Source organism: Netta rufina (genome assembly GCF_964035555.1).
Source record: "Netta rufina genome assembly, chromosome: 3".
In the NCBI taxonomy this organism is placed as follows: Eukaryota; Metazoa; Chordata; class Aves; order Anseriformes; family Anatidae; genus Netta; species Netta rufina.
In genome coordinates this window covers 17346635-17363144 of record NC_140125.1, presented here as the reverse complement: position 1 = coordinate 17363144, position 16510 = coordinate 17346635, and the positions used below count along the sequence as shown (strand labels likewise).

Here is a 16510-nt window from a genome sequence, read left to right as displayed (position 1 = left end):
AACTACAAGAACTTAATTGCAACAGAATAGAGGCTGTACAGGTAAGAAAAAAACTAGCTGACTCTTATATACATTCATACACGTTCCCCTTAGTATAACCACTACACTGTAAAATAAAGTAAAAAAAAAAAAAAGGAAAAAGGTCTGTGACAATTTATAATGGCTGCAAAAAAACTAAATTGGGTCTGTTGCTCCAGATGTCGTAAAACTCTCTATACCTAGCAACACTTATAACATTGAGTTTACCAAAAATGGCTGAAGAGCAGATATAGTTTGCATTTTCTATACAACAGGCTATAAAACATCACTTATCACAGTCCAGAAAGCACATATAGATGTGTTTTTATATAAACATATGTAATAACATATTAAGCGTGCATGAAAATTTCCCAATGATTGCATCTATGCCCTCTTGTTTCCTTTTCTTTCTTTTTTTTTTTTTTTTTTTTTTTTCTTTTGTGGAAATGTGCCTTATATTCCAGATTTTTGTTTGTTTGTTTGTTTGAAAATAAGGCCTCCATACTATTTTCCTCACAACCAGAAAGGGGCTTTTTGAAAGTATTTCTACATAAGTCTTCAGAAAAGCCAGCACTTTGTTTCAAATGCAAGTTTCCAATCACTGCTTCACTGCACCAGACGGCAAACTGTTTTATGTTTGCTTGTTGAGTCACCATATATAATGACAGTCTTCTCTGACAATAAGACTAACTTACTTCTCAAGAAAGCACTAGCACTTTGGCTAAATCCAGAATCATAGGTAGCTTCTTTTTTCTGTTTTTATTTTTTTTCCTTTTTTTTTTTTTTAATTTGTTTTGTTTCATATTGTGCCTTGATGTTGTAGTAATACTCCTTGCTTTATGAATGCGTGGTGCCATCATTGTCTTTCAGAACTGTTCCAGCAACATAAAGACAGGCAGAGTAAATGAAAACACTGTGGATGTTAGGGAATTTATCAGCTCCCGTTTCTGAAAAACAAGAGCACGAAATGCTTGTTTTTAAAAACAGTCTTTCCTTTCTGATTGCATTCCCTGTCTTTTGTTTTTGAATGTGCTTCATAAAAAGTAAAGTAAATAAGTTTGTATTATGTCTCAGATAAAATGAAGACTATTTCTATACAAGCGTTCTTTTAGATGTTGAGATCAGACATAGTATTCCTTATCCTTATTTTTCTTGTTTTTGTTGGAACTTTTAGCACTGTTGGGCTGTTTTTCCTTGATTACAGCCCCATTGGATTGTGCTGAGTTACTGATGTAGTTTCGACTCTCATCTACATGATACGATCCTTCGTCTCGGTTCCTGTACTTGTACATAGCATACAGGAGAATGAGGATGCACAGCGCTGCTGCTGCCACGATCCCAACTACCATGCCTGTTGTGCTGCTGGATTCACGAATCACCTCGGACGAGCCAGGATACTCCCTTCCTCCTCCTGCCCTGGTAGGATTTGCTGTAGGTAGATAATGAAATAAGGGAGAGGTTATTATTGAGTTTGCACATTGAGGAGTTAGTAATAATCTACCTGCTACTATCGTGCATAATTTTATTTGCACTCACTTGGGTCAGGCCAAGTACCCTACTCCTAAAGCATTCAGATTCGCAGCCCATTCAATTTTCGTGTCTGTTAATGTGAGTAAACAGGCTTTTAAGCAAGGAAGAGGACAGCATGGACAATCTAATTTTAGCCTTCAAAAGCATAATTTCTCCAAGCATTGTTACTAAGCAAAGAATGTCTAAATCATCTGGAATAATTAAATTTAAATGCCAGAACACTAACATCTGGGAAGAAAGAATCTCTCCCTTCTCCTTTGGCTATCTTTTGTAAAAAAACAACAACGACACTATAGTACTTATTGTGAGGACAGTGATAATAAGACATACTAGCAAATGAAATGTGGGGGGAAAATCAAATTCCCCATAATAATAAATGATAGCAACTAATAAGGTGTCTACAAATAAAAGGATCCTCAGCTATTCTTTAGCCTCCTTTCAACCAGCTTCTCAATTTCTCCTTTCCTTTTAATATTTTTTTCAAATTAATTATATTTATACTTTTATTTCTTTTAGAGTACCCTCAAGTCTACCATCTCTTTTGTAATTCACAGTCTTCCTTGAATATGGCTATGCTTTAGAGTACCTTTTCACTCAATTTCTCCCTTTCCCTCTTTTCTTCATTGACCAGATGTTCCTCCAAGCAACTGTATGTCCATAAAAAAACTCTCAAATTACACTAGACAAGGACTCAACCTTATAAAAACCCACCTCTGAGGTCACATTCTGTTCTTTTCAGTTGTGATATGAACTGAACCGACCTGTGTCTTCAGACTGTGAAGTCTTCTTGATAGGAACTATTGTGTTGTCTGGCATATTTTATCTCCTTGCACAGCCGTGTGGAATGAAATCTAATTCCAAAAGGAATTTGTAGGCTAAATGCCCACAGCACACACAATGCCCATGTATCTCTCATGATTTCCTTTACTGCATTTAGCAAAAGGAGGCGAGGAAGATACTTGTACAGAATATTTTTGAGCTGCAACAGGTGGGATAGATCTTCTATAACTTATGAAGTATTATCAACAAAAAATGAAGAGACTTGGGTCTATGCAGTATTCCTCTAATTATAACAGCATTTCCCAACCCCTGAGAGGCTGCGTACCCTAGCACAACCAGCTTTGGCTGAGTTCAGGAGCAAGAAAAGAGCAGTGAGTGAACCAAAGCTTCCCACTGAGCGGTGCAGAACACTTTCATTAAGCATCCAGGCTGGCTTATAGAAACCACATTTTAAATCATTATACATGGCTGAAAATGCAGTCAATACAATATAAATGTTAACTAAGAGTACAGCTAAACACTACTTTTACAATATATTCGTAATTTCAGCTTTGTCAGCCCTTGCTACAACCAACATTTTAAAGAAGTGTATTAGAGAAGTATCTTGTTTAAGGTGCACAAAGGCATACGTCCCATAGTCACTTTTCTTTTGCATTCTAGACGTAATAGGAAGACGATGATTTTAAGGATGCTACATTAAAGGTAATGCCACACAAACTGTTTTGTCAGACAACTGCAACGAGTTTGGGCAACCAAAATTAAAAGCAGCCACTAGCTACAGACATCCATAATTGGTCTATGAATAATAAAATGGTGAAAAAGCCTCAAACCCTGAAAAGAATGAAGCTCACTGCCCATCTTGGTATTACTTGTATTGGTGATTTGTGTTCTTAATGTTAGAAAGCCACTTCCTGACAGTTATCCAACATAGGTTCAAAGAAGGTGACATTTTATTTGGCTGCAATAACAGAGGCACCACAGTAAGATGCAGGAAAACTGTCATTTGTGTCAAATAGTACTTTAATTTTTTATTTTTTTTTCCTCTGCAAGTTCTTAGTTAATACAAGCTGATACAATTGGTCTATTCTATGACTACACAAGAGATCTTGAAGTTTCGCTTCAGAAGGCTCAAAGATTTTTTCTCATTTCACGGTAGGTACCATCCTACTAAGAAATGGGGTCTGTCTCAAAGTAGTAAGTAACTGTATTAGATCGTGTTTCTTCATTTTAGCTATTGTAGTAAATGGAAATCCTTTTACACATAGGTTGTCATTTATTGCTTTATAAAAGACAATGCATTGTTTCAGAACAAAGACTCCTGAGTATTTCCAGAGTGAATAAAAAATGAGACAATGTTTTATCTTACTGTACGTGGTTTCAGGAAATGAATAAAAGCAACTGAATGAATTCTGTCAATACCTGATGGACTAACAGCTGCTCTTTCTCTTTAAAGTAACAGACATTTGGGCCAAATGCCATCAACTAACTTTACAAATGATGTCCACTAAATGACGATTAACAGCTTGCTTATAGGAAAATAGTCTTTTAACATTGCAACCTGAAAAAAACAAGTAGGATATATTTTTCAACATTACCTAAACTCTTGCCTCTCACCTGATGGCAGCCTTTTATTTTTAAGAATATTTTCACAATTATCTCATTTATCCCATCTGTCTTAGGAATATTCAACTACATGAATGTTACTTAAACTTAGAACACTTTCAAAGCATCTGTTGCTACATTTGTTTGGACTTTTGTAAAAGGAGCAGTTCAGCAAGGAAAATTACTTCTTGCTATTTTTCTTCCGTTTACATTAAAATATGCATTTAACCTAGCAGGGCCTCCTGAGACAAATGAAGAAGAAAATAAGAGGAAAGTTTTACAAAGCACATGGGTTTGTCTGTTTGCATTTCAGGTGGGAAAGGCTTTTGGAGCACACGCTATAAAGCAAGTGTCCGATCTTCAGACAGGGAGGGATAGGGCACTAGGAAAAGGCCAGCCTACACTTCCTCTGTAATCTGTGTAAATAAACAAGTCCCCAGACATCAACCCTGCTGAAACATCTGCCTTTTATTTAACCAGGACCTTTAGTTGACTAAGACAGAGATATACTTAGGGAATCTACCAGCTGGATTATTTTTTTTTCTTGAATGTGAAGAACAACTGCAGACGAGCACAACACATTATATCAGTGGAGAGCAAGCAACAATTACCAGGTTACAGGAATCTTGCTCTTCACTTGCCAACTCTTTGAGAAATGCATGATGCCACCCACTATCTTTGCAGCTGAACCAGACAGGAGTCATTGGCTCCTGGAACAACAGCAGAGTGGTTTACCTATGGGTAAACCTTGGCTGCTACTTGGTCACAGTCTCTGTTAATGTCCATAGCATTAGAAATCCTATATGAAGTTTCTAATTTTAAATAAGAAGCTAGATGCTCTGGAGGTGAATCAAGATTAAATATTAAAAAGATCCCAATATTTAAGACTGAAAAGTCACAAAAAAATCCTCAAACAATCTATACTAAATTGAGGATAGTTCAGTGAAGAACTACAGAAAATCATTAGGACCGTAATTATGCTCAAACCATGCCATAACAGTGAGAGGAAATACAAGTTATCTTGTGGTGCAAGGATCCTTTCTCAAAGCAACTGCTCTGAAGCACAAGTCTTCCTGTCAACAGCACATGAACAGCATTTTTGAATTGCCTCAAAGACCAGCTTAGAACAGACTGATTTTTAAAAGCCTATTCTACCACTTACAAAAAAGTTTGCATGAAATAATAGCAATTGAACACAGTTTAACATTGTGTAATAATGGATTAGAAAGTTATTATTCTTGACTGTACTTCTAAAGTGGTTTAAAATTTAACAGGAAAAATCTGACTATTTTCAGTGCCCAGTTTTCATTAACACTGTGAAAAGAAAATTGGAATTGCAGGCTCCCATGGTGTTTGTGAATTGAAATTAGCAGACTTAAAAACAAAACAAAAAATCCAACAAAAGGACCCCAAATGTGTTTTCTTTACATTTATACCTTCCCACAAACTGTGAATAGGAAATTACTCACAAGACAAGAATGTTTAACTACTACATTTGCAATGAGGCATGAAGGCAATTATTTACAGGACACATACTAATTTTCACTCTGTGTGCTATCATTGTAGACCTGTTTGTAGTCAACTTTTTGCAGCATTGTTGGATTCTGAGCATTCTGTTGGTTTCTGAGCTTACTGCAATTTCTAATTCTCATTAAAAAAAAAAAGTCTGAAAAACAAATCTCAGTTCTTCCCCTGCCAACAGGTGGGACAGATACAGCCCAATTGCAAAATCAGGATGAGCATTGGCTGTAAACTTATACAAAACTATCCTGGTCCAAATACAGGGGTATCTCAGCCTGCTGCCTTCCTACCTGTTTTCACATGATTCTTGAAAGGGGGCAAAAACTGGCTCCTCAGGGGATGCCCAGCAATGACTCAGCTGTCATGGGAGGGAAGAAGTAGGAGGTGATTCCACATGCAGCTGCTGTAGCTCAGTGACAAATTCGCATCAGATCTGAAATGGTCTATATTCAAAGGCATGAATAAGCCCTTGTGAGAGAGGTACCACAAAACTAGCTTCATTGCTGCGCATGCAATGCTGCACTTCTTAACCATTGTAACACAATGATTAAAAAAGAATGGGAGCAGAGAGCTCCATACACAACCCACAGAGACAGGGTGGAAAGGTGTGGTGTTTGTGAGCTGAGTGTCTTTGCCATCTTAAACTCATGCCAATGCATTTGCTCTAAGAAATTTGTCAAATGCTTGCTGAGTTTGAGGGAGCAAGACAATAACCTACTTTTGGAGGTGTTTAAGAAAAAAATATTACAGTAGCTGTTCTACTCTTTGATACGCAAAGCCAGATTATTTGCTTCCTAGAAACTGAAATCTTAAAGGTCCTTAGTAGGAAAGACATAATACATTAACATGCTTCTAAAGTGACACTAATTTAGCTACTAATAAAAGTAGTCTAGCAGCGAAACACCATCTACATGTAAAAATAGTAGCCCCTTTATTAAGAAGTAAAACATTCTCTCTTTGCACTGAATGTAGTTTTAACCTCCAAGTGCAGTGATTGGCTGTATATTGACTTCAAATAATTTACAAATTCTACCAGCTCCTTAAGGTTTTGCAGGTACTGTTTTTTTGGTTTTGTTTTTTTCCCCCCTGTGGTTGAGAGGTGGGAGAGTTGTTGGCTCAATCTTCTTTAAATGTCAAAATAAATCTAAAGGGAGATAAGTTGGCACAGTAGCAATTGATGGACCATGCCAAATCAATGGATTTTATAAGTTAATATGATTTGCAGAGCAGAGGGGAACATTTCATAGCTTAATAAAAAGCTTTTGTGAAAACATTTTCTGCAAAATTGAATTTAATTTTAGCCAAAATGGAAGATTTGAACCAATATATCACTTCACATATTTAGCAGTCCTCATCTCTGTGCTCTATGATTTTTTTTTTTTTTGTTAACATTTTCAGTTGTATTGCTCCTCTTTTAGCATTCCTTCCCTTTCAATATGGATGCTTTCTCCTTTTACCAGTTCAGCTGTCAGTCCTACTTTTCCCCACTCCTACATGTGACATTCATCTTTGCATCTCTGCTTCTTTCTTTTCCAAATTAAGTAATTTATCCTGTTTCTGTGTGTGTTCTGGGGAATCTCTGGTAATTTGTTAGTTTGCTTCAGAAATTTTGACTGATCAGCAGAGTCAGTGGGTGGTCTAGATTTTGAATTGAAGTATTCCTAAATGGGAAAAAAATGTTCTTGCAAATAAAATAAGGAAGACTAAACAAAAATATTATACTACTACTGATAACATATTTTCAAGCTTGAGTTAAGCAATTCCAATTGTGGCAACTCAGTTAAGACAACTAAACCAGTATGTTAGTTGCCTGCAGCTCTAGCTCGCTGAAGTGTCAGATGAACACCCACCCATGTTACTACAAAAAAAAAACAAAAAAACAACACAAAAGGGCAGGGGCACTGGGAATACATTTTTGGTGGCAGCTAACTGTTAGATCGTCTTCACTGAACCAAAAACTTGTGGGGTTAGTGACAATTACATTTGGGCCCCACTGAATTTAGTGAAAGCTTTGCTGTTGAGCTTAGCAATGAGCTTAGCTTCATTGCTTGCTATTTTTCTTATAATTTCATTAAAAAATAAAGAAAACAAAACAAAACTTACCACCTAAATTAGGAATCAATTTTCTGCAAGGGAACACCAAAATGTCATTGTAAAGATTGAGGAATCTGATGGCTTGACTTACAGAGCAATGAACGATTCTTGCTCATGAAGTGATCTGTAGATGCATATACCCGCATTCATCTTTGCAAACATGGGTGATTCCCTGAATGTTCTCACTTCTTCCATCTTATTTTTCCATGATCCCTTTTCTGTAAGATTTTAAAGGGTATGTTCACAATACCCTTTAGTACTGTTTAAACCAGTTTACATTAAAACTATCCAATTCTTATATCTAGACTACAGTTCTTAACCTTAGGAAAAGTGCAGGTTTTGAAACCTATAGGCCAGAATGGTATGTCAACACAGCAGAACAAGGTTTCATTCAAGTCTTTAGATAGTTAGATTGAAATAGCCTAAGGTTAGACTATTCTGGGTCCATCCATCTTCATTACAGGTTATTTTTGCCTTGAATTTTCTCTGCTTCCATTTATGAACAACACCCTTAGAGAATACCTACTTCTCAAAATTGTCAGGATTCACCTGCTACTTTGTAGGCTGTCAAATGACACACTAAAAAATGCAACGTTTACGCAGAGGTTTAAATTAGGTCTTTGCACGTAGCTGAAAATTAGCAGCTATGGTCCTACTACTATTTATGCAAGAGATAATGAAAATTCACTCTGCACTGATTGCTAGAAAACACCAGCAAAAAGTACTGTTCATCCTTATCTCTGTCGTCTGGTAGTGGGGTAAGCAACAGTCTTCACTGCCAGCAGTCTGTTAACATGGTAATTAGTTGATAAGCCGCAGCTGGTATACACCAACTACTTTGTAACACCATATTAATTGAATTTATCAGGTACTGCAAATGGTTAGCTAGAAGCATAGAGTTCTGCTTAAACACTTGTGAGTTCCCAGTTTGAATGCAGAAAAAAATAAGCTGCAAAAAAAAGCTTATGAACAGAGAGAGTGCCCCATGTCATTTAACTCAGACACACGATGCTCTGGCCTCTGACCCACTGTCATGCGTGCAGTACTGCCAGCATTCCCACTTCCTTAGCAAAATTGTATTTTCTCTGTTTGCTAGGGATGGCTGCCTCAGATTCCCATCTATCTAGTCCTTCCTCCAAACAGTATCAGAAGTAAAGCAAATTTTCTATAGAATGTTAAGGACCTGATTTTTAATATTGCTTTGTTCAAACTTGGTATAAGATGAAGCTTTGGCATAGAAACTGAGCAATATAATGTTAATTCAGACCAGTGTTTTATCTATAAACCTATTTGTAAAATATTATTTTTCTTCTAACATTCATAAAGACAATGATGATAAAAAACCTGAAGAAAACATCTTTCCACATAGAGGTAAATTCAATGCATATGCATTACTGTATTGAGTTTACATAGCAAGGTTTTGGTAGTAGGGGGACTGCAGGGGCAGCCTCTGTGAGCAGAGCCCAGAAGCTGCCCCATGTCAGATCAGAGCCAGCTCCAGACAGCTCCAAAACGGACCTATTGCTGGCCAGAGCTAAGCCACTTGGCAATGTTGGTTGGGCCTCTGGGAGAGCTGTGCTACAGCAGCTGGGAGAGAAGAGCAAGAAGCAGCCCTGCAGCCCCCAAGGTCAGTGCAGCAGGAGGGCAGGAGGTGCTCCAGGCAGGCAGCAGCAGTTCCCCTGAGGCCTGTGGAGAGGCCTCTGGTGGAGCAGGCTGTCCCCCTGCAGCCCGTGGGTCCCACATGGAGCAGATCTCCATGCTGCAACCCCCCTCATGGGTGGAGGAGCCCCCGGTGGAGCAGGTGGATGTGGCCTGGAGGAGGCTGCGGCCCATGGAGAGCCCCCGCAGGAGCAGGCCCCAGGCCAGAACTGCAGCCTGTGGAGAGGAGCCCACGCAGGAGCAGGGGGCTGGGGGGAGCTGCTGCCCGTGGGGAAACTGTGCTGGAGCAGTTTGCTCTTGGGGGATGGACCCCGTGGTACGGAGCCATGTGGGAGCAGGTCTTGGAGAGCTGCTGCAAGTGGGAAGCCCACATAGGATCAGTTCAGAAAGGCCACAACATCTTGTGATGTATTTTTTTTTTGTTTAAATTGTGGAAACATCTCACAGTGAATGCCATGAAAGCATGCCCTTATTTCTGTGGCTAAAAACTAACAATCATTATAGACTTAAAACTTCCACAAACTACTTTTCATACATTAGGATACATGTATAGAACAATGGGATACAATTTTTGTGTAACTGAAAATCTTGAATATCAGTCTTTAAAATCAAGACTGCTTTGTCTAAAAGAACACAGTCATGAATCCAATTTTTTTTTTTTTTTTTTTTTTTTGGTGTGTGTGACTGACAAAGCCACTGCATTAGCTGTTAACAAATTCCTTCTGTCTATGCAATGCTTTATTCAGTAATAATCTAATTTTCTTTATTTATTTCTCTCTTTGGAGTCATTCTGGACACATCTCCCTCTCCGGTTAATGCTGGAATAGTCTGTAAGGCCAGGTAGCAAAAAGAACAGGTCAAGCTACAGCTTATATGCTAGTAACAGTGTTTTCTGTAAATTTTTCTAAGGAAATTGAGGAAGATAAGTTTCCAAGAGTTTATGCATATCTATGTGGCAAGGTAGAGAGAAAATAAGAGAGAAAGAATACTAAATGGATTGTGACACAAATCATATTCCCCAGGTAACTCCAGCAATGGAATAAGACTATATTCCTCCACCTCTGTTTGCGCTGAATGAGAGTAAAAATCTGCACTCCTCCAGCCTTGCCCACAGAACTGCGATACTTAGCTCTGACATGCTTGCCATTCACTTTCTGACTATCTCCTGCAGGGCCTGTATGCTTGCCTTGGACTAAAATATCATTTCTACACCTGAATAAAAGGACACTATATTCACTTGCTACACATTTTGTTGTCCATGATCTAGACGAGCACTGAAAAATCAAGGAAGTTCCACTGAGGTCAATGGATATGACACACATAGGCATTTGTGAATTAGTGATGTGAAGTGCCTGGTTTGCTTCTCTGAATTCATATACCAGTCTGGATGTCCTATCAAACAGGATCATATGCTTCATCTTTGTGTGTAAATACGTTCAGAATTGAGTCACAAACAGTGTTTTACATCTTTAAAAGAATGAAAAGTAATGTGTGCTACTCCACCAGGAACACTAAGTAATGTGCCCATTTTTCATGAATGATTGTTTATAAAATAATTAAGTTCCATTGAACTACTAGAAACATTACCATCTGGTTTCATCTGTGCTGTAGTGATATCTAACTCCAAATGAATGAGCACATAATAGCAATACAAATAATTATCAATTCATACATTTCTATGAACTATCTTTTCATGTTGTATGCATACACCTGAAAGATGGCTTTAGGTACTGCCATACAAATAACAATCCCAGTATTTACACTGTGAATGTTTACGATTCATATACATATTATAAAAATTAAAATCTTCAACTTTGGCAAGAATTAAGTGGAATATGAATGCACTCTCAAACTTTATACACAAGAAACTCTGTTCATCAGTTGTGCACCAGTGGATAAGGTTTTCTACAAATTAGTACAGAGCTTTGTATGATTTATAGAAATGGTGTCGATATTTCTCACCACTCATAGAGTCACTGATATTACACTGATAGAAAACCATTATGGCTCAAGAAAAAAAAGTCAGCCTCTAATTTCCATCCATATTCTAAATTCTGATATGTTCATATCACTATGATTGCAATTAATACAACTTGGAAAGCATTAGCTTTCCAATTAGATTAGAGATGTCATCTCTAGGCTTTGTATTAAAACTTTCTTTGAATTAAATATGTTCAGCAAGGAATGTATAGCGAGCAACAGCTGCATCCTGCCTTAAAGTGTGCTTTAAAAACAAAGTTTAAAATAATTTTATTTTGTTCATAAATCCCCTGTAGTAGTTCAGGCTACACAAACGAATGATGTATGAGAGTATGAACATGTAGACAACCACCAAAATTACAGAGAATCCATTTGAGGAATTAGAATTCTCTAAATTATTGAAAAAATATTTATGAGAATTAAAGAAAAAAAACCCTTTCAGCATGTGCCATTGTTTTCAGCAGCTCCCAACATGAGCAACGTACATGTATATTGGCTAGGAAAGCTAGGAATGGCTAGAGAGCTACAAGTTTAGTCAGTGTACTTATGTTTCAATGACATGGCTGACAAAGAGTAGAGATCGCTGTTGATACAACCAATTAATCATCATTTTTAACCTAATTTACTTAGATAATTAAAAAACTACATCTTTCTGATCAAATTCAGATGAAAAATGCCATATGTGTAATTTGCAGTGACAGACAGGAAGAGCTAAGACTGTTGTTAAAAAAAAAAAAAAAAAAAAAGAAAAGAAAAGAAAAAGGTGTTCATTTCACAATAAAAACATTTGGAAAAGTGCTACATTTGCTTTCTGATGATTTGGGGGGTGCCTTCTGATTTATAAAATTAAGTAAACCTGACAATTATCTTAACTTCACTTACAGGAAAATTAATGTATATTTGAAGTCTGTCAGTTCCTTTATTCTACATGCTATATGCACGTTGTACGTGCCACTCTATCCCAATTCTAACATTTGAGAAGTTTGCAAATAAAACCACGTAATTTTCGCTCTGTAGCAGTTCATGCAGACACATCTTTACGTATTTCAGCTAAGCATTTAAAGAAGCTGAGTCAAGGCAACCCAATGATCTTTCTAATACTGAAAATACATATACAACTACAGGATAATTGGAATGAGGCACAAATATTCCCTTTTTGTCTCAAGCCATAGTGACCACAGTTGCCCTGTGAATTAACTGTATTTTTTTTTCAGGTCCTTGCACAACAGATTCAATGAAGTGTAGTTGCACAAGTAATACATTATAGTAATTTCTGACAGAAAAAGAAGAGTAAAACTTCTATAAATAAGCATAAAGCATTCACATGCCATATTTCACAGCTCTGCTCATTAGAAAAAATAGGTATTAATTCAGGGACCAAACCTAAACCATCACAAAGTGTTTGAGAACTGTATGGTTCCTAGCCACCTCCATCTGTCCAATACATGTCATAACACAGCAGGGGGACATACGCATGCAGGAAGCAGTTTGCATGCAAAATCCTGTAATATTCTGCTTAAAGGAAAAAGCCTTCCCCAGAACAGTGAACAACAGTCTCTACAATGTACTGTAAGAAACATCAGAAGTAGTGACTTGTTTCCTGTTTCTTGGCTGTACTGATGCTTTGCAGATTTATGAACATTGCCAATTGTTGTCTGCAATGTAATATGCCAAGCCAGGGTATAGGAAAATCAATACATGCTCAAAGATCAGTCTGTAAGTATCTATACTGTTGGTTCTTACATAATAACGTGGGAAAATATCTAATCCCATTACTCTCTCCAGATCAAGAATCAAGGCTAAGACAGGTACCTAAAACACCAGTTAGTATACAGCACTGAAATTTATCCTATTATTGCCCTGTTTCCCTATAGAACAAGTACAGGACAAGGTCTGACACCAATCAAACACTGCCCTGGGAAGTAGAACCCAAGAGTTGCCAGACAGGCGAATATTGATTAAGAGACGATGAAGTATTTATTTTGGTTGCAACACATGAGATTCTGTTGATAAAGAGACCCTTGTCGGAACCTGACAAGTAGTTTGGTTTGTTACTAAAACACTATCTGTTCACTTTGAAGGTTGTCTGCTAACGCTTTCAAGACTAGCAGATACCATATAAATGCTGGCTATGTTCTTAAAGAGTGCCAAATCCTCTACCCATCCCACTTCTGCCACGGCCATCTGGACAGGTTTTTCAAGCTAAATTCTAACTTAAAACTTGGTTGACTCCTGAGTTTGAGAAGGATTTAACTGTAATTTGCAGGGGAAAAAAAAAAAAAAAAAAAAAAAAAGCACTGTTTGTGTGTATGCTAAAACCTGTAAGATTTATTCCACAGTCCAGATTTCCCTGCCTTTAAACTCCATGACTTCACTTAATGTAGGCCAATTTGGATTTCTGCATTTTGAAACATTTCCATAGCCACAAAAGAGACTAGATAATAGCTGACAAATAAAATACCAGGCGGTATAGCTGGAGCAATTAAGCAGTGTAGTACACATGCTCACTGCAACTCAGCAGAAATCAGAGTTCTGTACAGAACTCAGGAAAGGCTGGAACAGCACTCCGAACATGCAGAATGGCAGTTTGTCCACCCGTAGTTTTATAGCTCTTCAGATAAAATCAGTAAAACATCCCAGGCTGTCTTTTTATTGGACAGGTTTCCACTAGTAATTTTCATAACTTGTCTAAAAAATGAAGAAGCTTTATTATTTCCTCTATGACGTGAAGCTGATGAAACAAAATGTTAATATTATTTTTAGCACAGTTATTAGTATTTAGAGTAGGAAAGGGAAGGTGAGGAGACTATGAAAGCAACACATGCTGTCTTACCACACAAAACATAACGCAAAGTATGTTGACTAAGTTTCGCATGCTAATAAATTTGTTATGACTTCATCCAATTATGGCATGTTAAGCAGTCACAATGAAATCTGCAATTATAATTTTTGTGACTTTATGTTCCAGACAAGTTGATGGGATTGCTGCTTAGCAGCTCCCAGTCTGGTCTACATTTTCATTTCCCATATGAAATTTGTTGCAAATTGCATCTTTCCCTTTGTTCTTCGGAAGATGGATGCACAGAAAGCAAAGCTTGTGGTGGCAGACCAAGACTTGTTAGCCAATACGAACTGTATTTATTCTAGAAAAGAAGCCCTATTTTAAGCATAAATCTTGTTAATCAGTACAATTTAGCTAATTAGTGATAGCTAATTTCTATGATTTATAGATCTACCATATTCAAATGGTTTGTTGAATAGGGTTTCCTTCTGAGTGGAGATCTTGGTTTAGAAATAGACATATTTTGGGCAATCCTCATGTAAATGTACACTTATGGCTCTATCAATAAAAATGAATGGGCTCTGGCCATCCCGTAAACATATTCTTGCTTGAAAACGTTGACCTGGGAGCAATGAGTGCGCTGCATGAGTATGCTGTATCGTCTCTTGTACTGGGGCAGATCCCTTCCCTGAATGACCATCAAGCAGTAAGAGCAGAAATCTAATGGAATCTCACTCTATGGCCTTTCAAATGAAAACATAATAATAAAATTAACGATTTGGCCTTCTAGAAGTCTCTGTTAGGAAACACGAGCTTCACCAGTATCAGCGAGAAGACGAAGGAGTGGCTATGGGGAGACAACTCTGGTTTCTGAAAAGGTTTAAGGGGGAAAAGCTAAACTGATCCATGGGAAGAATTTAAATGGAGGGACATATCCTTTTTCATCTCCCATCCCAAATGAAAAGAAAAAGAAATAATCTGTCACTGTCAACAATATTATGTTTTCCTCGCTTAAGTTCCAGCCTATTAGGAGAGCATGGAGACTGCAGTATTATTCAGATGGTGCAGTGTCTTATTGCTACAGGACTATTTATTAAGAAAGCTTATTTGTAAGACTAAGTGAATAAGACTAAAACAGCTTACAGGGAGACAGATATGCAAGAACTTATGACTTCACCAACCCTTTTGGTTCGTGTTGTTTTAAATATGAGAAAAGGACAAGGCCATTGAAGAGGGAGGCAAATTAATAGCTTTTAAGAGTTAAGAGTGGGAGGACAAGTGACATTTTGATGTGAAGAATGACAGATAAAATGATCCAGACAATTGTGTTTATGGAGAACATAATTTTTGTGCCAATCCATACTTTTTTTTTTTTTAAAAAAAAAAAAAAAAAAAAGCAGTAGCAGTTGGGATCCAAGAAATGAAACAATAAAACCATTCTCAAATGAACAAAAATGAGAAGCGTAGCTGGGTGATGAATGGTACACTAAAACAGGAAAGCTAATGGCAAGGCTTTGCAGGAAGACTAATATTCACATTCCCCTCTAGACTCCAGTTTGGTCAGAAATGATAACATCATTTCACCCCTCCCACAGCCAAATGTAAATGTATCTATTGAACAGCAGGGCTTGAGTTAACTAAAGCTAGAACACAATTAGCTTGGATGAGCTCAGAACCATATGAGCTACTGCAATGACATATACAGGAAAAAGACATAATCTTACTGAACTCAAGAATTTGAAAATAAAGAAAAAACAGAAAAAAAATCTTTGAAATTAATTGTCAAGCTTTCAAAAAATGAATTGTCATCACAGTTCCCAAATATCTAGCTCATGATGTCTGGGACTTCTGCAAGTGAAACATCTTCCTGAGAGATGCAAGAAATGTGTAAGGTAGGTGTATCTGGTGCTACTCAGGTGTAAGAGTGTTCATTGCATCTTGTGGCAGTTTGGAAAACACTCTGAAACCTTTTTACTGGAAAGGATAAAAAACTTGACTCCAAAATATTCTCATCAAACCCATAAATATCTTGGTTCCTGGAAGAGCTCTAATGACACCCTGAAGGTCAATCAAAAATTGAGAGAAGTCATATACTTCTCTTTCACTTAAATTTAAATAAATAATATTTCCATGATCTTATTAGGTGTATGACACCTTATGTATGTATGACACCTAATAAGAGAACTCACGCATCTGCATTTGAACCAAAATTTTCTTTGTCTTAAGGCTATATAGAAATAGCTCCTGCCCCGACTTGAGTCTATATATAATAACTTGAGTCTATAATAACAACTCAGGGTCTTAGTTATTATTTGCATTAATATACTGCCCAGTCTCAAATTTCACTGATATCTACTTTAACTAAATATGTTAGTACACAACAAATCTATCTTAATTCTTTTATTATTAAGTACTAACTTCTTAATTCTTTTAAGTACTAAGCACTAACAATTGCAACATCTTTCTGCTAAACGAAGGTGTCTCTATCATGACAACAGAGTTACAGGGGCCCCAGACTGCCTGTCCGAGTCCAGCCTTAGGTCC

General features: G+C 37.2%; 1 protein-coding gene across 26 annotated transcripts in view; it reads right to left on the bottom strand.

Annotated features, from left to right (window-relative positions):
- Positions 1-1139: 1139 nt before the first annotated feature.
- The window catches only part of NRXN1 (neurexin 1), a gene marked incomplete at both ends in the record, with an annotated part of 708589 nt that continues 693218 nt past the window's right edge, over positions 1140-16510 (bottom strand). For all 26 annotated transcript variants that reach the window (XM_084284087.1, XM_084284084.1, XM_084284067.1 and 23 more), the window contains one exon: positions 1140-1447. In XM_084284087.1, coding sequence (XP_084140213.1) covers positions 1140-1447 — 308 coding nt within the window. The remainder of the gene's footprint in view (positions 1448-16510) is intronic.